The sequence below is a fragment of the Perca fluviatilis genome, chromosome 16 (assembly GCF_010015445.1).
Source record: "Perca fluviatilis chromosome 16, GENO_Pfluv_1.0, whole genome shotgun sequence".
NCBI lineage: Eukaryota > Metazoa > Chordata > Actinopteri > Perciformes > Percidae > Perca > Perca fluviatilis.
In genome coordinates, this window is record NC_053127.1 from 21,372,989 (window position 1) to 21,397,755 (window position 24,767).

Sequence of the window (24,767 nt, forward strand, 5' to 3'; positions counted from 1 at the left end):
CACTACCATCCGTTTCAGAAACTCTTACCCTTCTCACAGCTGGGACCTAGGTAGCCGGTACCGTTGCAGTCACAAATGTGGCGGTTCCAGCCTTCTCTGCAGTGTCCGCCGTTGGCACATGTGTCTCTTGCACACCTGACATGAGTCTCTCTGGTGCAGAAACTGCTGACACCTGTGGCGCTCTGAACCTCTGCCAGCCTCCACAGGTTACGGCTCTGTCCGTCAATGAAGAGGTCCCTCACACAGCCCACGTAGCCTAGGCTGAGGGAGGCGCTCCATACCTCAGGGGGGAGCATGAGTGCTTGGCGATCCTCAGGTAAACCTCCGAGATACATATCCCCGTCTAGGTCAAGGATTTCACTGCCTTCATTAGCAGAAAAGGGGATGCTCTGGCTGTTCACCGAGATGAAGCCTGTAGGGCGGGCAGTGAGTCAATTTGTACTTACACAATGTTTTTGTTGAAAATGAAGACAGGTGTGTGTGTGTGGGTTATGCTACGTGAGAAGTAAGAACAAACTGTGAGATAGAGGAAGTGGGCTTTAGTCTCTGCTTGTTTTTAAAGAGTGTGGATTAAGAAACTGTACTGCCAGAGTTTTTTTTTGTGAGCAAAAGCAGGAGCTAAAACTAACCGTCTTCACTAGAAAAGTTAAGATGGACATATTACCCTGCTTGAAAAGGAAGGATATGTATTTATAGAAATGTGTAGGAAGAAATAGAAGGAACTAAGTGCATTTTGGCTTCTACTAATAAAGCAGACATTTGGATTGTACTAATACGGCTCAATTTGAGGTGGGTGACTGTATAATTGGCCACTTGTGAAATAGGTTAACACAGATTTCTGAATGTCATACATAGATTATAGCAACTGAAAATATCATTGCAATTAAAACCTAATATGCATGCAAGTGTCACTGCAGTGAATAAAAAGCAAGAGCGTGCCGATGTGACTGGATCCATGCTGGCATATGGCGGTTTCACAGCTTGGAACCTTTTCTGCTCCACAGCTAAAACTGGAGAAACACAGTAACAGAAGCAGACAGAAGGCTTCCCCTGCCTTCACAAACACACAATTTTCTTACCGTTGCGTCCGCTCCTCTGGAAGTCCACATGGCACCACTCGCCATCATCAAGCCTCTTGTTACTGGCTTTCATTTTGATGCTGCCAGAGCCCATATCCATGACCAGGTATAGAAATCCATCCAGCAGCTCCATGGCGAAGAAGTCAGCCCTGGGCTTCCTGTCGGACTGTACGCCCTGCAGACTGCCATGGCTGAACAGCAGCAGGCCGATGGGCTCTGTGGTGCGGAAGTCAAAAGATATGGCGCCTGTCTTCTTTGTGTTCCACCTGGGCAATGTCAAGTAGGCAGACGGTGTGTCGAAAGTGACCGGCTCCAGGGCTTCCACATCCTCGCAGCTGAATATCAGGTCACCATGGATACTGATCTTTGGGTCTCGCTGTTCAGCCAGTCGTGACAGCTCCAGTCTAAACTCATTATTCTTGTAGACCACCTAATAAGAGAGGGAGATGTTGTGATGACATGACAGCTGGAGAGAGCAATAAATTCAGTGCAAAGGTTGAATATTACTCATCAATACATATTAGATATATACGATACGACACAGCAACATTCACAAGAACATGCAGCAGAAAACACAGTGAATCATCCCTGAACTCAGATAAAAAATGTCCTGATAATCATATCCAGAGTTACATCCAATAAACTGGCACCTTTAATTAAACGGATGCAGAGGCAGTTAATGCATTAATTAATGAACCACAAATGACACGACACACATCGCACTCTCTCTTTGAGATTGTTCCTGACTCGTGCTGTGTGTCCATGTAGCGATTGATGATGAAGATGATGAATCATTTTATTTCGGTTAACATACATTGAGAGCGCATATAGAACTGTACGCATTGTATTTTACAGGTACTCAAACAAAAGCAAGAAGGCAGCAAGAGCTAAATGCTTTTGACATTGGGAAATGCATTTAGATTTAGATGCAAATGCAAATATTTACATTTTAGGCATTTAGCTGAGTCACTAAGGAACGTACAATAGGTCTGACTGTTGAATAATCATTACATTCGGAGAGGAGGAATCACAGACATAGCACCTACACAACTGAAAGAGCTGTGGATGGAAGAGAGGTGGACTTTATCTTTCACAAGCACAAAACACAATTCTTTATTTTAATAGGCAAATTTAGTAAATGTAAGAGGGCATAAGCTTGAGTATTCATTTTCACTGCTGAGCTCATGATGCAGATACCTGTAAACTGTGGTAAAAAAATCTGATTATACACTCTGGCTGCAGTGAACAGACCTCCCTCTGTCTTTGAGGATTGTATGGCTATTGATTTGAAAATATAGATAAATCACAGGCAACAGAGAGATATACAAAACGCTTTTTTTAAGTATTCACTTATACTACAATATACCCTGATTATACTGAATGCATACTTCAATAGAATGCATGTGTGGGCTTCTCTGTAAGGTTATTGTATAATTTTCTACTTTCATTCTGGGTTCATCAATATGCACAGCAGGGGACAGCAATCCTTGTCTCATTCTGTATCAGTTGTAAGTCACCCCAAGCCCACTGTTATCTTCCACTCTGCGACTGCCTGAGGTGACACACCACACTGCGCAGAGGACTAACAGCAGAGCTGAGAGGCAATTTGAGCCAATATCACACTTCACACTGCCTCAGTGTGACTAATTAAGCAGTGAAATCAGATGGTGAAACTGACCATCGAGAAATGAGTGTAACAGGCAATTTTTAAATAAACACAGTCAATCAAGACAGCGCATTGGCAGATATATACGGCCATTAATTACAACAAGCAACACCACTTCTAACAAAAATGCAAAAATGGCTACAAAAAAAGCACTTTGTGACCTCTGCACAGCTATTACACAAGCCAAAGGACAATACAGGGAGTGGAATCCCATTTCACTAATTCAGACGCCTGTATGTTACAAGGATTACAGAATATCCCGAAACACAAGAATAAAACTCCTCTAGTGTTGATTGACAAAGCCCTTATGTCTTTTATGCTGAAACGGTGAAGAATAACAATAATCTGCAGTGCCCTGCTACGTCCTGCTACGTCCTGCTACGTCCTGCTACACCCTGTAATGCTCTGCAGTGCCCTGCTACACCATGAACTACTACAACTACTATTGTGACTATTATTGCCACTGTTCATCACACCTCCAACCGGCACCGTCAGACACCGCCTACCAAGAGCCTGGGTCTGTCCTAAGTTTCTCCCTAAAAGGAAGATGTCATTACCACCCGAGGTTTCCTCGGTTTCCTCGCCACTGTCGACACTAAATGCTTGCTCTTGGGGTAATTACTGGAATTGTTGGGTCTTTGTAAATTATAGAGTGTGGTCTAGACCTTCTCTATCTGTAAAGTGTCCTGAGATAACTCTTGTTATGATTTGTAACTATAAATAAAACTGAATTGAAATTGAATTGAATTGAATAACAACTCTCTCTGCTGCTAAAAAAACATGTGAGCGAAGCATTAAATTAGAGGGACCTAATGATGCAGTGTGGGACATCCTGTGGGCACACATTCTACAGACCGATAAGATGCGGACTTCAAAGACAAATTCATCTCTCCCCTACAGTTGTTGTAGTCGTAACATTCGTCTGAAAGTGGCCATTCTTTTTCTTGTACCTGATGAACCTGATGGCTTCTCCCCACCCATAAGCACTTACATCTTTTATCATGCAACGTCTTGGGAGATTAGTCATATCCCAAACTCTCTACTTTTAGTTAAGACAGATATCCCCCTAAATAGATGCACTGCTTATACAATAAATATTGTATTCACTCCCTCCCCCATGGATTAAGATGAATATGTGTGTTGAAATTCTTTCCATTCACCGCAGAGCTTTGTTCCTCTACTTCATCGCCAAACTCAGAGCGCTGGCTTAGACTGACCCGTCTCTGAACCTGCCTCCTGGATCCACAGGCAGAGCTGATCCTATTTGATCAGCTCTGCCTCTGCCACTGCTCACCTTCATTACTGGGACTTTTCAGGTTTGTCATCCTATCCTCATGACTCTTTATCCTGTCATATTCTCCCTATGCATGCCTACAAGACATCTGTGTGACTATGCACAGCAGTAGTAGGTCTAAACACCACAACCAGTCGCAGCCGCACCACCCACAGAGCGGGGGTTGCAGCATTGGCAGTGTGCTGGGACAATAACCTGTCCATAAATAACATCAAAATTTAATTTCAATATATTCACATTGCAGAGTAGACACTCTATTTAAAAATCATTTAGTTAACGCTTGAGTGCTTTAAAATGTTGTTGTCATGTACTCTATTAATACTATAACCAGTGTAGGAAATAAAAAAAATGTTTGGGGGGCAACTTTCCCCCACTGTCTAAAAAGCCGAGGCATTTACAAAAATTTAGGCACACTACTAAATATAATTAGTGAGTAAAGTTGCTGTTTTTTAAATGTGAAATGAGCCCAGATTAACATGCATACAGTAATCACCACCTTGTGCCAACATGAGTAAATAAAAAGAATACTGTTACTATTAGAGTGCAACAGTGCTGTTATTGGCTATCAGGATATTAGGAGTTAAAATTACAGAATTACATATCTGTATATTGTGTGGACTACAAGATTCAAAATGAAATGAGGCTGTGCTTTGGCACTGCAGTGCTTTGAGCAAAATGCAAATATCAGCATGTTAACATGCTCACAATGGCAATGCTAACATGCTGATGTTTAACAGGTAGTATTTGCCATGTTCACTATTTCAGCTTAGCATGCTAAAATTTGTCATTAGCACAAAACCCAAAGGACAGCTGAGGCTGATGGAAAAGTATCTGGCATGCATACCAAAGTATTGATCAAAAATACATTTTGACCTGATTATGGCGCCAGATGAAAAGTCAGGGGATAACTAAAGCCATTAGGAATTTATCCTCTAGCAACCTTGATTAACTGTTAAGCGAAAACCAAAATGTGAACCTCGTGGTGGTGCGAGAGGAAACATTGGGGGATCAAAGTCTGTATGATTCATCCTTTGGGGAACCGCAAATGTCTAAATTTCATGGCAATCCATTTATTGGTGGCAAGATGTTTCAGTCTGGTGGAACAAATGACATTGCCATCCCTAGAGCTCCAGTGTAGCTAAACCTCATAGATGTAAATAATTTGTCAATAACTTCTCCATTTTAGTGTCATAACTGTGAAAGTGCTTTTTCAAACTGACTCCAAGAAGAAAATCTGAAACATAAAAATAAATCTTTTCACGCTAGTTCTAGCAGAGCATTGAAGCCAAGCACAACATCTCCAACAATGTTCAAATAAGTCATGAATCTACTTTTAAGAAGACTATCCGACAGATTTTATAATATGTCAAACTCTCACACATACTCTAAAGAAGCTGCTGCTTGTTATACTTTTCTCCAACTTGCTGCTGCTGTTGCTAGCTTAGTCAGACAATTTCTAGTCTATTTGCCTTGTGCGTTTTGTGTATCCTCTAAGTGATGTGTCTGTTCTGTCCTTGGTGCATTGTACTCCCCACTGAATCCCATGCAGCTGGATTTAATGGGGATCAAGCGGAGGGCCTAATAACAGTTTATAAGCATTTATGGAATAAATGGTCTTATATCCTTTTACGTAAGTGTCTCTGCCAGAAGAAAACTCATTTGTTTGAGCTCGATATTGACTCCACCAAGAAAAAATATATATATATATACAACGATCTGCCACTCTGACGCTTATGCTACTTTACACTTCACTATTTTAATTCAAACTACTGCCTGTTTTAGTCATGTCTCCTCCTAATCCATCCTTGGTAATGCATTTCTCTCACTTTTAAGGCACAAAGCATGTCATTCAATTTTTATGAGATTGCTCACTTCATTAAACATTTGGAAGCCCAGGCTGAAATTCTGCATTTATCCATTATTCATTACTTTGTCTATAATAATTCTGATGCTGAGTACATGATCGTAGCTTACTTGCTAAAGATAATCAATGTGACAGGTACAGGCCATTGTTAAAAAGTAAAAAAATCTGGAAATAGTGATGAAAAGATCAGACTGGTATTTCAGGAATGAACATGAGAAGATGCATCTGTTTCTTATGTATATTAGTGCTACGTTCTCAAAGCGATTCCCGCAGGACTCTATAAATGCATATGCTCTGCACAGCGCATATGCAGCTGAATGTTTCTCCTTCAAACACCCTACAACAGGAGAATCGATACAAATGTGAGTGGTGATTTTCTATACGCAGACCATGCTCTGCTTATAGGAAGGGGTAGTGCTATCTAAGGAGGGTAGGATAGTGTTTCCAGTCCTCTGCTGGGACCGAGGTCAAGCTGTACTCACATCTTTTAGACAGCCCAGGAAGTTGTTGCCGACCGGGGAGCCTGGTAGGTCGGCTGTGTTTAGGCTGCCTCCTATGTAGAAGAGATCATCAGAGCCCAGCATGGTGTAGTCCTCCTGAGTGTAGCCGGTGGTGGTGAGAATCCCATCCACCAAGATCGTCACCTAGAGGAGCCATTGTGAGAGGACGATATAAGGGAAAATAAATTGCAAGACATTTTAAGTCAGACAGAAAGAAATTTTCTAATTATTTCATACCTCATTTCTTGATTCTAGTTGAGCTTGCCTTAATGTAAGATACTGAAGGCAATTACAAGATCAGCTTTGAAGGGTTGACTAATCTCAGATGATCCCTGATTCTGATATATTAGCAGGATTGCAGTGGAGACAATATACCATAAATATTCTTTCTACTGATATTTTGGCTCCAAATCAATATGAATGCTACATTGTACTCAATTAATTTGAGATTAAAGATATCAATATGGCAAGCTATGTTGCTTGTGTACTGGCAGCAACAAAACGAGACTATTCCCATATCAGTCTTATCAGTACACAGAGACAAAGGAAATGAATGACTGAATAGGGCTATACAGTAGAAGAAGAAATTATATGCTTGTTGCCATGACAATAAGCCTACAGTTGACACGTATTCCTTTACAAATGTAACAGCTCCCACTTTGAGGTAATAGGTGAAAACAATAATGATTTCATTGTGATGAAAAGAAAATTCAATTTTCAGGAAAATCTACTGCGAAAAGATAATTAATAAACTGTACTCACTCTAATAAGATGTCAGGCATAAAATCTTTCGCCAAAATCAGGCCAGTAAGTTTGCAAAAATATCAAAGACCAATTCATATGTCAGAAAGAGGAAACTGCTCTCTCATTCAGTCCTCAATTAACAGCCCCTGCACCTTCACTACACACTTTAGTTGTCTTATATTTTACACATTTAATGATAATTTTTCATTTTAATTTTGACTTGGAAATTCCATGGAGAAAATTTTGCATTTAAGCAATTGCGATATAACATGTTGTGGGAAGAATTGACATTACACATAATGGGATGATTTATACTAAAAGAGAAGGATGATAAAGATGAAGGAGGCACTGAGCTACATATCTGGATAAAAAATACACCACCCCAAGATCCAACTGACCTTGACTTAGGTAGCTAAAGTGGTCTGGCCTCATTCCCAACATACTGATGATAATCACCCTGCCAGGTGTCAGTAAGCATACACAAAAAAAATCATTAAAAATCTGGGACCTATGATCAAGCGGTCTGATTTTTAAAAGTCCTTATATTGTATCTCAGGAACTTAACTTTGTGAAAACTGTGGTGGTTATTCTGTCAAATCGCTGATATGTTGAAAGCAAGAGGATCAGAGACAAAAGAATGACTTGACAGGGTATGTTCAGGTGTCAGGTCAAAAAACAAGGTCCTGCCTCACCATTCACTGGTACTGGCAGGAATTGATTTCTTTCTAGTGGTGAAGCCCTCAGTATCTCTGGCTTGAACAGTGGACAATGGCAGGGCTTGACGTGGGTTGATGAAACTGCACATCAATAAAACCAAAGTGCTTTCATGCCTGGAAAGAAGGGAGGTGCATCTCCGGTCTGAGGCCAATGCAATATGCATGTTGATGCATTGCCAACTACCTGATACATTAAATATACTGTAGAAGAAAATGTATTACCTAATAGTTTTATCCTTATATTGTCTTTTCTGTTGCTTTGTGAAACAGACGTGTATTGAGCCTATGTTAATCTACTCAGACACACTTGTGAGTTGAGTGTCTTCTGAGAGACTTGACCAGGCCACACCTTACCTCTTGTTTCCTGTACCTCAATATACAATTCTGGCCAGAAAACTCCCTCTGGGCAAAGAGAATTCTACAGCTTCTTTTGAACTTCTATCTCCACTGCACAGTGAATATAACTTATCTGAACCAGCCACATAATTGGACTTGAAAGATTTTTTTTCTTCCACAATACATATGCAGCAACTACAGATGCCATACAATTCATCCCCTATTGCGATGCAGTGTGATCCGACCCGATTTGATTCAACAATGCGATTCAACACGATACGATGTGATTTGACGCGATGCAAAAGAATGATGCTATGCAGTTCAATGTGAGATTTTATTTCCTAACCAAACAGTAAATTAAATTATAGCTTCTTTGTAGCAATGGTCGGGTCCGAGCATTTTGAGGAGGGAAAGAAAAAGGCGGTGGATGTAAAAGAGGAGAAAAATAGCAAATAAACAAAGATTCTGTCAGCAAAAGTGCCAAACAGAGACATTCCTGCTCATCCGTTGAGTATGGCCAAGGAACAGGCCTAATGTTTAAGTGAGGGTTGGTGAGTGGTGCGTAGGGGATTTGAATTCCTAACCTCTCACACTGAAAACCAGTATCAACCTTGTTGAGATACAGCTCCTGTAAGAAACCTGTGTGTCTAATCCCCAAAGCATAATGCCAGAGTACACCGTGACACAGAACACAAACCAATGAGCTGATCATTTCAGACAGGTGTGATAAAAATCTATAACATGCAGGGAAGGTGTCCAAAGCACAATGTTTGATTAGGTATAAGATGGTCACCCTATAACCCTGGGGGATTGAAGTCCCAACATCTGGGTCGGAAGGCAAGTACTGATCTCAGTGAGCCATTATCTGGGTGATGACTCCACTGGCTTCAGGGCATTGAGTAGACAATGGGCAGGGATGCATGAGCATGCAGGATTTTAAACTACTGTCAAAAATTCATTTCTCACTAGAAAATTCAGAGAATTTGTGTACTTGGTTAAGACAACATCGAGATGCCTGTAATGTATTTTCACAAAGATCAATACTGATGTTTAAAGATGCTCTATTTTGCATTGACTGCAATGGCGTGGATGAGGACACAATTAAAAAAAAAATTAGAAATTCACTTTTTGAGATAAAATTCAGAAATTTGGCAAACTAAATCTAAAGTGACCTCTAAATATTGAGATTTTTTTTCACGTGAACATTAAAGATTTAGTTTGGAAGAAATTAAAGTATTTGTATGCAGTAAAACGTTTTAATGCACTGTAGGCTAAATGTTTTTTATATGTCAAAAATCTGAATACTATTTTTGTTGATAACAGTCTGGAGATAAAGTTTCCAAAGTTTGGTGTCATTAGAGCCAAAAATGTGGGAGGAGATAGGTTTAAGAAGTTTTGCAGTTTTTTAAAAATTGCTGCTGGGTAAAAGCAGAGTATAGTTTCGGCTATAGTTTGACATAAGTTGTGACGGTGTAGCATGTGCAGTTGATTTTTTATGAATTTTTAAAGTTTCGAATTTTAGACGGCTTTTGTAGCGCCACCATCCAGACCATTAGCACACAAATTGCACTGATTAAGTTTGCCATAGAACTGCACTTGTGTCCAAAGTTTGGTGAGTTTTCTTGTATGGGAACATGGATTTCTTAGGAAGATGAATAGAAGAAGAAGAAGAAGAATACCTGCAAACACAACAATACAATAACAATAGTTAAAGTGCCATTTTTACTTTACAGGTGTTAATCTGAACTGCAACTGAGTAAGCAAGAATCTCATTTAAGTTGTTTCTTTCTTAAAAACAAAACCACTTGGACCTGTAACAACTCCTTTGTAGTGTTCTCTGTCAGTCTCCAGTTAACAGTACACTACACTTTTATAACACTTTACACAATTAACAGTTTAAGATGCTCAGGATTAACAATGCCAATGAAGCATATAGTGCAATGAGCCATAACTGTCTGCCAGCAGATGGATGTGCTTAAAGCTATTTCAGAAGGTAGGCTAACTCAGCAGTGAGCAGAAAGAAAGCAGTTTCTTTTTGAACAATACAAAATAAAAATAACCTTTTTCAAACAGGTCTCTCATAACTGCTTACAAATGTAATTTTTTTTAACTATTGTTGGCAGTTACAGGGTGCTGTAAACAAACACCGGGTTAGGGTTAGTAGGTCAATAGTACTAGCCAATCACAGCACAGTGGGCAGGACTAAGCAGAACACTGTTGTGACATGCCTCAGCAGTTGGCACCATAGACTGTATATTAACAGTCTATGGTTGGCACGCATAAGACATAACCGCACACTCGCTAACGTCATAGAGAGGAGGAAGAAATCTTAATATCAAATTATTGGTCACATTTCTAAAACAAAGACATAGGACCTCTACTAATAATTCTATATAAATAAATTGAATTTTACCAGTGCAAAGATGTTAGAAATGATGCATCCCCAAATGTATCCAGTGTACACTTTTTTTTTTTATATGCGCTTTTATGTAGGCGCACCAATGCGAATCGGTGAATCTTACCATCCATAGTGGAAACTGATTGATGCAGCTTTTTCTTTCACTCCACAACATCTACAAAAGCATAACCAGTTTCTAATAATGAGTAATACACCACATCCTGACACCCCAGATAGTTACTTTACCGGCATTTCAAAATCAGAGGTGATGGTAACTATTGAATTAAAAAACATCATTAATAAGAAGCACACAGCAGGATAATATTCAGGATCCAGTTCTGGCTGGAACAATTTGAGACTGACCTTTCATCCTAATTTCTCCTGGGTTTCTACTCATCCGAGGTTACACAGAGCTCATTAAAGGCAAACATATATTTATGACTGTTAGTGGAGCTCAAGAGTTAACTGTGAGAATTGAATGCAATATTTAGGATAATATGTGTGCATGCTAGTGTATTGTGTGTGAGTGTGTACAGTAAAGGCCCATAAATAGGTGGATGTATGATTATTAAGGGTCAGAAAAGCCAACAGAATGAGCACCAATTATTTTACCACCTTGCGGTTGTATGCCTCCGCCAACCAGTCAAGTTGCAATTTACATCCATATCTGTCCAGACTCGTATAATTTATGTAGTAATGACTGTGAAGGAATGTAATAAAAAGGTATTAAGTGTATTTTTAGAGAAATTAAAGTTATCACTATATTGACATGTAAGATGTCAGTGAATAATTTTCGGTAAGAAACATGCTGTCTTCACTTAGAGACTATTTTTACAGAGGAGAAGGCAGGGCTGATAGAGAGCTACATCACATGGTGCAACAATCACCTGAAGTCTAATACCAGCAAAACCACATCTTCTACCCGGCAGCACAGAAGATATACACAACACCACAGTTTCAAGATTATTGTCACCAATTCAGTATCCAACCAAATGTCAAATATGGTCACAATCTCCCCGTCTATTCCTGAGTTACGGCATTGAATAATGGCCAGAAAAGTCTTTTTGCAGAACATTATGATGTCAAAGTGAAGTTGACCTTTGACATTTTGGATATAAAATGGCATCATTTTATCATATATACTATTCGACATTTATGTGAAATGTTGTCATGATTGACGTATGATTTTTTTAGTTACTGTCAAAAACGGGTTTTGTGAGGTCACAGTGTCCTGGACATTTGACTTCCAACTTCTAATCAGTTCATCCTTGAGTTCAAGTGGACATTTGTTTCAAATTTAAAGAAATGCCCTCAAGGCCTTTCTGACATATTGCGTTTACGAGAATGGGAGGCACAGATGTATGGGAAACCTAAAAACGTAAGGCCTTCGGCCAAGGCTGTCGCCAGTGCAGAGGCATAAAAAGACAGATGGGGGCTGGATAGTAATAGGAGGAATTCTAGCCTGAAAAGCACCACCGGATCTAACATAATGTTTCCACCAGCACTCTCTTGGGAGTTACAGTTTCCCCTATCTACATGTCAGTGGGGTAACTTATCTAAAGGGAAAGCAATTTACACAGGGATCAAATGCATTTCTGAAAGCATAAGTGACGTTGTAAGCATTGGATTGCCGCTCTTCTGCAAGCCGGGGTAAGGAAATAGATGTGGAGGAGGATGCAACTTTATATGCAGCTTAATGTGACAGATTCAGAATATATTGGTGATGATGAGAGTGTTAGATACAAAATGAGTCCTACTTTAGCAATGAAATCAAACGTTTAAATGCATTGCACATGGCAAAGCTCATTCTATAGAAACACATTAAGGTTAATTATGGTTCAGGTAAATTTACTAAGTGGTCACTTTATTTGGCACAAAAATGCTTGGACTCCTTTTGCTTTCAGAAGACCAATTTCCTCAAGGTTTTAATATTGTGCTATAAATGACTCACAGGGCTCTTGTTGGACTCAGTGGTGTGACTTGTCTCTAAAAGCTCTAAAAACCCATAGTACATTACCAGTTCAGCACCAACTGGCAGACAGACACAGTTAGCAACTAGATGGTGAATACAAGGAGCGACCTACTGCTTATCTCGATAATCCAAGTCCTCACATTAGCAAATCAGTAGTTGATAGAAACGTGCAAACATTCACATTTTCTTTTACTGATTTTCCTGAAATATTCAGTTAAAATGTGAGCTACATTTGGATGGAAACCTGCTTATAGTGGAGCCAGCTATTTTTCTCAAGGGTTGGAGGAGAACAAAAACACAACCACGAGAGAGTGAATATTGGACTTGGACCAGAAACACAACTCCAAATGAATGATTATGTTGCTCTCTAACTGCTGGATGTGTAAAAAAGCAACTGTTAACAAGTTCTCTACATCAACTTAACAGATATGCCAATGTTGTGTTCACCAAAAATCTGTTATTGCAGGTTTAAATTTGCAAATATTTCTCTTGGCTTCTATAAGGGAACAAGTTGTTAAATCTTAACAGCAAATAATTGTTTACACACCAGAAAAAGAGTAACATTAGCATTTGGAGTTCTGTTTAAATACATTACAAAACACAATCTGCAAGCTCAAACTATCTATCTACAATCTACAATTCCTTTCACATTGCACATAAATTACAACATTATTCAGTGTTAATAGAACATTAATTAGTGGATCTTTAAGGTACTGTATGATGGAACTAATTGTAGAATGACTGCAGTGAAAGAAGAGAGCCAGCAGGGTAACATTTAATGTAACGCAGACACATCCTGGCAGTCTGTAAATTAGTTTGGAAATTCAGCACTATGCATTGTCCAGAGGACAACGTTAATGAATGAAACCTTAGGGCCAAGCTGTACTTGGCTGCAGACCAGTACAGTAGGCACAGCTGTACAATATTGGACACATGCAATGACTGTTAATTAATTATATAAAAGCTCTGCTCTATTTGTCATGAACTCATGCAAAGTAGCATTTGCAATTGTTAGGCAGTTTGTCAAAATCTGTACGAGAATTAGTGTTTTGTAAAGGTAGAAAAAAACAAAAGGCTGCAGAGATTTCAGCACTGCTGCAGGATACATGAATGTGATGGATATTGCTGTATGAGTTGATTCTTTCTTTCAATGAGGTAGAAAGACCTTTACAGCAGTCTTGTGGGTGCAGAAAAAAAACAGAACTTGCCTGATTATAAAAGTACTCAGTGATTTCCACCAAAACAATCTATTTCATGAGAAAGAGGGCAACAGCCTAATATGAGCTTGTGGTATGTATCAGAATGTGGAAGATGCAAGATAGGGGGTCCAGTGGAGCAGAAATATTACACATTCAAAAGAAGCCAACAGTCTTTGTGAGTGTGATACACTGATAGAGGACTATTAGTACCTAAACCTTGCTTGCATGGGACTGTTATTACAGTACTTGGACCACCGATCTGATCCAAAAGTTAAAGATAATTATGTACTGACTTGTGACTAGCATAAGTAAGGTGCAAGTCACAGGCAGTGGATGTATACACACCTGGCGTAGGTTGCGTGTCACTCGAACATCATGCCAGACATTGTCGTTGAACTTCCCTTTGGCAGGTTCCACCAGGGCCTCAAAAGCACCAGAGCCCAGGTTGATGACCAGCCACAGCGCTCCGTTCCTCAGGGACAGGTTGACATAGTCGGCTGACCTCCCTGTGTGAAGCAGCAGGCCGTTCCTCTGCAGGGTACGGAAGGACAGCGTGATCTCATCCAAACTGCTCTGAATGGGAGTCTGGGACAGGTTGTAGCTGAAGAACTCATTGCCTTTGAAGGTGGCCACTGACTCCTCCTGCCCTAAGAGGGGAGGAGAAACATCTTAGATAATTGTTTGAGTCATCAGGCTTAAGTTTGATTTACCTACTGCAGTTCACTACTATAGTGACATGTCCAGATAGGTAAGGCTTTGCTGAGCAAAAAGGGACTAAAATGAGTGGACAACAAGCAGTACAGTATTATTCAACAAATATTTCACTATCACCAAAACTAACTTGAACAGACCATGTACGTATTTGTGGAGCTATTCACATATACTACAAAATCACTGTACATTTTAAATGATTTTCTTATTGACAACAAATCCCATGAAAAGACCAAAACCAACAATAAACTGATCCTACTGTCTGTGTAGCCAAAGCCTGATGTTGCATATTTCTCTGTGCCGCATACCTCTATACAAACACATGAGTGAGCCACAGTGTTACACTGGGTGACATTTTCCAATGAACATTGGCACTGTAGTTTACTGTGAGTCGAGCCCACATACACTTTTCTTCTAGTTCTGTAAATACTCAGTAGCACATCAAATCTGCAGCTGAAATTAGACCCCAACAAATGCACAATTTGCTCCCATTTTAAGTAGAGTCGGTTTTGGTGTTTTCATAAAAAATGTTGGCAATAAGTATGGAACAATACCATCCTTTATTCAATAATGTCATTTAAAAATGATGATATAAATGTGTCAAGCTTTGGCTAAACCTCTAATTAACACCCGCAGTTCAAAGAATTTCCAGTAAGGATGTTAAATGTACAGAAAAATCTGACATTTCCCGACTGTTCCAATAAAAGTAGTTTTCAGGTTTAACCAGAGCAAGGAATATTTTTGTCTTCTTCATCATTTCTTGGAATTTCACTTTCGACCCTATCGATGTGCATGTGGTGTCAAAAATCTTTACACATTATACAAAATCATTCATGGTATGAGAGTTAATTCAACAATGATGCAATAATGATTGCACCTAACAAGAAGATAATTACCAACATAAGATTATTGCCAAAATAAGCTTAATGATGAAAAAATGAGATTTTGAATAAAATAAAAAGATATATTAAAGATATAGATACATAATAGACAGATATATTTTACACATAGAAACCATACAAACCATATGAATTTGGAAAATCTAAACAATTTCGGCGCAAGTTGTAAATCTTGTGACTGTGAAGTCATGCAACAATCTGAGTGGAGACAGCAGCCAACTCTTGAAAACAGAACTTGACACCACAAAAAAGTCAAAAAGTCATACAACTTTGGCATCAATTAGTATTGATTAGTCTCAGCCCTGTTGTATACTGAACAGTAAAACTTTACTAAGGCCTTGCACACATTGAACACATTCTGACAACCACTTTTAATCTGAATCATGTTGAAATCCACAGTAAACTTCACAGTTAATTGCACTGAACGCTAGGGGTAATGTTAACTATTGTATAACACAGTTCTTGAACCGATGAATGGGCTGTTTGAAGCCAGTATAGACACCCCTTCCTTTGCTTGTTTGTAAGATACAGCCTCGAAACTATACCGAACAAGCGGTTTCAAGCTAGAAGGATAAGCTGTCCCTGAAGCCTGTTGTTTGTTTTGTAAAGGAAATGTCGGCTTCTGAACTCTGGTTCCAACCTAAGCCAACAGGATCAGTGGTCCCATTAGTCCCTATTGTTTGAGTAGTGTACTTACTCAACTACCGAGCAGACACCAACTAGCTATTGATGTTGAGCCTAAATGTGAAGTTCAGCTTTTGACTGATGTTGTAGGTGAAATATAAACCTACTGTAAGTGCAGCAGCAGAGTCAGTGCAGTGAACACTGAAGGCAACTCATAGTGGTTAAGAAAATAAGATTATGGGACACCAGAAGTATTGTGGCCTAATTTAGCAAAGTGCTTACTGTACATGTGCAGTTACTAACCCCACAGGCAAGCTACAATCTAATCTAATATCTTAGAAATGCTTTCTCATACAGTCCATATAACAAGAGGGTTTGCATCATATCCTGTGCACATCCTGTGCTCTCCGTCACTCCAAGCTTTCTACAATGAAGACGTCACTGGCAGACCTGTGGAAGTGTGTGGGTGGTTAGAAAGGCAGAGCGCCATATCTCTGTTTTCCTGCTTACCTAAGAGGATGCCCATTGTCTGCAGCAACAATGTTTACCAGCTTGTGAAAAAGGCAATAATGGCTGTTTGCTCTGACACCAGATAGACTTTGGCTCGTACTCAGAGGAAATGCCATAAGAGACACTGGCTGCAGTCACTACACCAGCTATGAGATGCTGCTGGAGCAGTTTAGCACTGTATACTGCATATGTTGCTGCTGACTGGGGGCAGAGCCATCAACCTTTTACCTTTGATAAGACAATTGAGCCAAACTATCTCTCCATGCAAATGCATGCCCATATCAACAGAAAAAGAAGGCTCAGCAGAATATAATGGCAGCGCCAACAATCTCTACATGTCTCCCCTGCTTCTCTTCTCATATCCTTTTGCTTTGTGCTACCCGTGCCTCTCTTCCGGTCTCCTATCTACTTGCACCCTATCCCTCTAAATTCAGGAAACTAATACTGGTGAGTCCTTGGGGCGCTGCCCATGGCCAATCCAATGAAGTGCACAGCTACAAAAATGGAGGTGTTGCCCCCATGCCCATGTCCAAAAAGGATTATCTGTAAAGGTACTGCCCAGAGCCATGCATTAGCTGCTGTCACTGCATGATGCACATCAAACACTTCAGAGGAAGAGGGTCTTGCAATCTGGTGGAAATAAATTATCTGCTACTTCTTCCTATTAGCCCACCTATTCCAGTCTCTGTTGCAACCATGCTGCAGTGGCTGCACCACATGTGGATTGCTCATTAATATTAAGCTTTGCAGTTGATTCCTTTTTTTTTTTTTAAGTGGTCCAAAAGCCCAGGTCGCAGATGGCAGTTGCTGACTTTGTCTCCTGCTCAGGGGCGGAGGAGTCCCTTGTCGGGTGGTTGCACTCAAACATACTGTAAGTCAGGCAGTGTGGGCATGTGGATAGCGGGGCAGCAGCTTACCGTTGGTCTGGAGGCAGTGACGTGCATTAGGACTCCAGGTGGTCAATGAGCTACACCTGTGCCTGAATAATTTCACCATTTACAGTACATCTGTGTGTAGTGTACATGCTAGCAAAACATTCTGGGACAGAAGCACACACACAAGCAGTCATTTCTGGATTTCCTAAAGTCTACGAAATGCTCTTAATTTATTTATAAACTATGAGGGGACAACTGTGGTGTATATTTGGTTTGAAATTATTTGTGGCTTAATCAATTCAGATTAAATCAGACTACTCCCTTTAGTGTCCCCTCAGGCTAAAGCTGGAATATTGTCAAAGTTAATAACATTTGTTTGTAATAACATGAAATGGCTGAATAAAACTGTGATGCCTTATGTATATCAGTGAAGTCACATGCACATTACTAGGTTGCTAACTGTTGCCGGAGCATTGCTTGGAGGCTTATTTCTATTGAACTTCATTCAACAATCAATTACCAACTTCTTCTTATTATTGATGCATGAAATGGAGCAATTACATTTAGGCCTAATTTCATGACAGCTCACATTGTGGACAGCCTTTGGGACGCACTTACTGTACGACTTACTAAATATTTGATACAGCAGCATTATTCTAATACCCAGTATACACAACTGCATTATTCTGTCAGCATACCCATCAATTAAAGTAGCAGCTTAAATTGAACATTATCTTTTGGCCTTGTAAAGACTGATTACTACTTCTGTACATGAACAAGTTTGTCCCAAAGCGAGTAACCAAAAAAATCTAGACCTTAATCTATAATGTCACAGTCATGTATCGCCTCAAGCTGCACCATTTATAGTGGGTGAAAAACTGGTGTAATCATACTGTGAAGTATTCGCTTAAGCCTTTTCATCTACTGTAAATTACCTCAATATTAGTGTTATCAGCTCAACACCAGAAGATGTTTATGAGAACACCCAGGGTCCTGCCACACACTCTTTTTTATCTTCACCAATTTGTGTTCCATGGGAGTGGGAACAATGTAATTCAAAGATAACATACAACTCTATTTATGGTATTTATCATCAGACATCTTATAACAATAAAATATATACTTTTAGGTCTAGATTGGGTCAAAAATAAAAACAGAATCTCCTAATGAAAGAATATAGTTTCTAGGAACCTGTAAAAAGAAGTCACTAATACAGGAGCTGTAGCAATAACCAAAAAAATATGCTTTAGACTATTTTCTAGAAAACCGTGTACGAGTTTCATTTTGTCAAAATTCAACCAACATTTTTTTTTTTAATCTCTAGATAATAGTCTAACATTTTGCGGAAGAGGAAATGTGCTGATGAGAACTTGAGCAGTGTATTATACTGTCAGAGTGGGTCATAAAGCCTAGTCTCTATGTTTAGAGACAACATTGATTGCCATGGAGACAGGATGGTAACTTTTGTCTGAACTTCGGAATATGTGGCAGAAAACACAAACCATAAATACAGTAGATTTCTAATGTCAAAGTGTTTTACCTATTATTTTAGAGATGCACCGATTACAATTTTCTAGGCCGATTCCGATTTCCGATTTTTCATTAAGTTTGACCTGCCGATACCAATTTTAGCCGATTCCGATTTCATTTTTTCTATAGCACACACAAATATTTATTTTCTATCTTTTCTGTAATAGAACATGTTACATTTTGCATAGAACATAGAATTTCTTTTAACAGATAATCAATTGCTATAAAATAGAACTAAATATAATAAATTACTCCTGGTGTGGGAAATTCACACACATCTAAAGTGCTATATTTTTTCACATTTTTCACACTTTTCACATCATGGTGATTTCGTTGTTTGTGTTCTTCACCTGCTAGCTAGGTTGCATGTGGCTGTTGATTCGATATAATGGCGATTGTTGAACGCCCTTGCTCACGTTTGTATTTTATGTGCATTATTTACATGCTGAAGTAGTTACACTGCATTAAGATAATGTAATTAATAGTGGGTTTATTGTTATTATTTGCTAGCCTATATATAATTCCTATGCATTGTGTATGGTAGCCTTTACAATGTTATTTATTCACAGCATTTGACCGGCAAAAAATCGGCATATGTCAGACTGACCAGCTGGTCGCCGGTCGTGGCTGATCACGTGAAAATCGGCCAATTCCGTTCACCAGCCGGTCAATCGGTGCATCTCTATATTATTTAATTTCATTTATTTGTTCTGCTCATGGTAATTCACAACTCCAGACACCCCCCCCCACCCACCCCCCCACACACACACATACACATACACACACACACACACACAACCAATAAAACAGCCAATACTTACAGTAACGTGAAAAAAATGAACACTCAAGAGCCATAAACAATAATTCACCATCAACTAAGAAGATAGATTTCCTGACAACTTCATGAAGTGTAAGTATTTTTACTTTATACATTTACTTGAACTGAAAAAATATTTATACAACCCTTTAAATCATTCTGTAGAGAACTACACAGTTTGACACCAACCACTGAAGTACACATTTGCTTTAAAGTAATCTTTGCATACTGATGCTTAACAATTAAATTTCCAAATGCCCTTAATCCTCTGAATTAAAAACCAACAACCTTTGTAACTGTTGGTAATACTCTGCTTTTTGCACTGTGCATAACTAATAATGTCGGCAAGTCAACTAAATCTTTAAGTTTCAAAATTCCTGACTTGATAAACAGTCGACAGTGTTGGTTGAATTCATTTTATGAATATTTTCTTTTCTATATTATAAACAATGTCTTTATGTTGGTCATGTATGTGTGTCACCCCACACTTCCACACAGCTAAAATATTGCATTGAATGAAAGTTTTTCTCCCAAGGTTTTACATCACAGTACCATGGCTTGTCTATAATTCGGATGTTATACAGTACTTGAGTTTAAAACAGTGTCCAAAACGATATAGCTATTTTTAGATCTTTTTTTTTTAAAGAACAGGACATCACAGTAGTTTCTCTTTCTGACTCTTAATTGTTTACTGGCTAAAGAATCCTACTGTACGTAAAAACATCTCCTCCATCTTTGAAAACTGTTTTCTTGAAACTGTGCTTACATGAATATGCAACATATTAACACTACTGCAATGTAGAAATAATTTTGAAAATCCAAATTCTGTATAATATTATGTATAGTAATAATTCTGTACGTATATCAATAAGAAAAGTCAAAAAACAGCTTTCTGTGCGGTACTTGAGAGACATCATTCTCATGAAAAACCTTTAATCTTTACTTTCGACACCGGTTTATTTCCTTTGAAAACATCATAAAACCAAACCGAAGAGATGCTTTGAGCATAGATGCATTACCTTGGCGAAAAACTGCAGAGGTCAAAGGTGATGTTCCAGTAGCTCAGTCAGTGGTCAGGACAAGGGTTTGACGGACAAAGATTGAGTGAGTAGTGAGTATAACATGACAGGAAGCAAAAAACGAATAGGCAAGTATATGAAAAAAGAGGAGAGGAAATATTAGTGCAGCACAGTTAACTAAAATGATTTCAGGTGAAGGGAAATGTTGTGATCAGGTGGCTGGGAAGGAAAAGCAAACCAATAGACCCCATACCTTGGCGGTTTAACATCAGGTGCGCCAGACCTTGAGGGAAAGAACAGAAAAAAGGATACGAAAACAGGAAGTTCATAAAGAGGTTTGGGAGAACAAAAGCATTGTCACAATGTTGGACTGCAGTTTGTGACAGACATCCTGGGGTAGGAACGGATGTCAAAGTTCAAACTCAAATATAAAGGGGAAATCAAACTAAAAACAGACAGACATCTCAAGGGAGTAGAGGGAAGGCAAGGAGAGAAAAAAAACATCTTGATTGGTGCAACCATTATAGGTAGTTGCTCACACAGATGCTTTTTTCTAAATGGAACACATACTGTATGTTTACTTGATGCAGACAGCGTTCGAGATGTATCAGATATATATAAATCGTATATAATACTGTGAACTATAGGCTTTGCCACTCGTCTCGACTCACTGAAATTTGCATGTAAGTGGTCGGCAGATCTATTTGAGCCTATTTAACATTCAATATGGTAGTGTTTTATAAAAGGGCAGAAGTCATACCAGTCCTTATTCACTAAATCTGTAGTGACCATCACTCTATTTCACAGAGGATTTACCATCTAATGGAGCTCTATAGGTTTAAGTGGTGGAACACTGATAGGATTACATAACAACCATCATGTCACAGGTCAGCTGCTAATGATCTGCCACAACTAACCTTTTACTTCTGAAAGAAATGAAGAAAAATCAGAACGGAGCTGCGACTTGATGCTGCACTGCGTTAAAGCCTCACTGAATAAACTATCATAAAGCAGCCAGCCAAGACAAAAATGCAATGTCTCACCTCCATATTCTGTCAAGTAGAAGGTGGTGCTGTGGTTGCTGTGCTGAACACAGGGGCTAACTGCAATGGCCAACACTTGTAGGACTTAATGGAGTAACACGCTTACACAGTAAGACAGACAGACATTTACTCCAAACTAAATAGTAAAATGGAGCATTCTTGGACTGCAGATGAGTACAGTATTGCAATCCTCATATTGGGAAAAAAAAGAAAAGCTATAGTAAAACTACCATAAAATCTATGGAAGCAAACTGAAAATACACTGCAGCCTATCAAATGATTTTGCTGAGCAGTTGCAGGTGACGGTGTATAAAAGTCCAGCTGGTCGGCCTGCACACCCTGTGGTGATCAAAGCTAAATTTGATTCAGTTTTGTGTTCACTGCCAGCCTAATTCTCTCACTCCTCGTATATGTCCTGTACACAAAGAAACACAGTCAAATATGTACAAACGCCATCCAGAAATTACATATATTATTATATTAGTTATTAATATATTAGTATATTGCATAGATGGGAATGACACAATGCAACACTTCCGCTGAGTACATAAGCCCCACTGTGCCAGCCAACACAAACAGCTCTCATCAGTGCATCAGCACTCTAAGACTCATGTAGCAAGTCACTCACTCACAGTTCAAGTCCCAGTTCAGTCATGAGGTAAAATCTTACGAAGAGGCAGGTCGGTACAAATCTCCTCCACACGTTCCACTGAACAAGGCTGTTCATGCTGCAGCTCTTGGTGTGGGATGGAAATGATTACCCCTGGGAGGGTCCTTGCCTGCCAACACGAAGGCTTTTGATACAGTGTGTCATTGCAAAGCCAGTGACTGAGCCTCTTAGACAGGATTCAACCACAACCCTGTCTACGCTGCAGACAAAGAGCTGCCGTCTGCACCCCACTGTGGCTCCGCATTCTACATGACAAGCTAACGTATGTTTAAACAAGGCATAAACAGTGTTACATCCCCCCTCCACTCATCTCATTCTCACCAGACGTACTAAGATCTGACTGGACCTGAGCTCATCTTCTGCTGGTGTCTGTATCTTCTGCCCATGCTTCTGCTATAAAAGAGAAAGCACATCACTCAGCAGAACTAGGACATTGCAGTAGCAACAAGGGGCTACAAGGGGAGTTTGTTTGTTATTAACAGTGACAAAGATAAACCCAGCAGCGCCAGGTTGTAAGCCACCAACAGCTGAGACACCAAGATACATTTCTGGTAAAATCTCCCTCCATGTTGTGGAGGAGTAGGTTTACCATAGTCCAACTAATAACAAGAAGCAGTCACAAAGATAGAGGCCATTCCCATCGTCAATTGGTAAATGCCCAGTCCAACCCTTCACTCTGGTGATATCTGTGGAGCTGGAGAAAGGAGTTTAAACCCAAAGGATTCACAGCTATGATGATTCTGATTTTTGTTGATCACGGGGGTGAGGAAAAACTGACCCGCATCCATGACTAATGGAGACTAATGCGGTGACCAAAACAGGCCAGGGCAGGCAGCACTTGACAAGTGCCTCGGCCAACAATGTCTTCTTTGACTATCTAGTTGTCATTCAAGGAGTTGAAGAAAAAGTGGATGAAGAGTGGTGCTGCTGCTGCCCTCATATAGGGGCAGCCACCCAACAATATGCTCTTCTTACTTGGCTAAGCGTTACACCCAAATCTCAGTGTGTGGAAATGCAGAGATAACAGGCTAGACCTGTAGAGTCCCATTAGAGGGTAAAGCCTGGATAAAAATAAACTGCCTTTCCTAAGAGTAATCTACCAGTTTTTTTTTTTTTTTAATAAGAGGCAACCTTAACAGTATAAGAATAGTTTCAGGGCAAACAAAGAGTTATAACCATGGGAATGGAAGCTCATTTTACTAAAATGTTAGCATGTTGCTTTTAGGATCTTTTTAACTTGGCCTCATCATAAAACAAGTATGTTTTTACAAAACAATCCACTGTTCTAGCCGGGCTGTTTGGAATCTGTGAACTGGCTGAATCACATTGTGGGTGTGAGGTTATTGATCTTTTTTATCATGATACTCCATAAGGGATTGAGAACAGCAATTGTTTAGTAGTAATGCGACATATGCCTTTACTCATCTACATCTGCCGACCTTGAGTAAATCCATAATGAATCAACTCAGTGTTTCCAAACCTTCAGGCCTGTTGCACTTTTGGTCACGCCCCAATTAACGATGTTAGCGCTGGTTTGAAACCTGAATGATAGAGGGTTGAAGTTTTCTGTCTCATGTGATTCAGTGTGGATTGGCCCAGTAAAAGCAAGGGGAAATATGACAGATACATGAGTGTTATGATGATATTCTTAATAGTGCTTTTTGCCATACCCAAATTTCTTTTATTATATCAATATATAACATGCATGATTTTCCTCATTATATTGTGTTGACCTTTAAATCTCATAGCCTCCTTTTTCTGCCCTATTTTGTTACAGATTTTATCCTTATGTAAGTTTTTTTTTTTTTTTACCTTTTACAATTATCAAGGCTTTTTTTATACTGTATTATTGTCACTGAAAGAAACTAGCATGAATAATACAAATTCTAGGGTGTGAAACTTTCCATAAATAAAATGTCTGTGGGGCTACAGAAAAGCACAATCCTGATTTAATTTTTCATAATTCCTCGACTTTTTGAAATACTTCTAACAAGACAAACACTGCTTTCTAAGTAACTTTAATTAAACAAATATACTAAAAAAACAAAACAAATGCAGATGTTGAAGGACCTCTCAGTTATTATTGTGACATTAATTAGCGGGCATCTAAGAAGAGTCACAGCACGAGGATTAGGATTTGGCAAATTTGTTTTTCCATGAAAACTACAGTATTATGGAGCCTGTTGTAATGAGGGATTAGACCAAGGTCAATGCTGCTGAAAGATGCAAGCCCACAAGGACCAGCTGTGTGCTTTCTTTAGATTTATATACTTGCTTTATCATCCCTGTAGTTCTTAGTGT

At 39.3% G+C, this 24,767-nt stretch overlaps 1 protein-coding gene across 16 annotated transcripts in view; it reads right to left on the reverse strand.

The window, feature by feature from the left end:
* LOC120543925 (neurexin-2-like) overlaps window positions 1-24,767 on the reverse strand; it is a 126,566-nt gene that overhangs the window by 76,074 nt on the left and 25,725 nt on the right. For 10 of the 16 annotated variants that reach the window (XM_039777330.1, XM_039777326.1, XM_039777337.1 and 7 more), the window contains 6 exons: window positions 21,007-21,036; window positions 20,754-20,765; window positions 14,114-14,415; window positions 6,386-6,547; window positions 1,080-1,509; window positions 29-412 (listed from right to left, as the gene is read on the reverse strand). In XM_039777330.1, the coding sequence (XP_039633264.1) occupies window positions 29-412; window positions 1,080-1,509; window positions 6,386-6,547; window positions 14,114-14,415; window positions 20,754-20,765; window positions 21,007-21,036 (1,320 nt within the window). The remainder of the gene's footprint in view (window positions 1-28; window positions 413-1,079; window positions 1,510-6,385; window positions 6,548-14,113; window positions 14,416-20,753; window positions 20,766-21,006; window positions 21,037-24,767) is intronic. The other 6 variants (XM_039777338.1, XM_039777331.1, XM_039777329.1 and 3 more) reach the window with 2 other exon arrangements.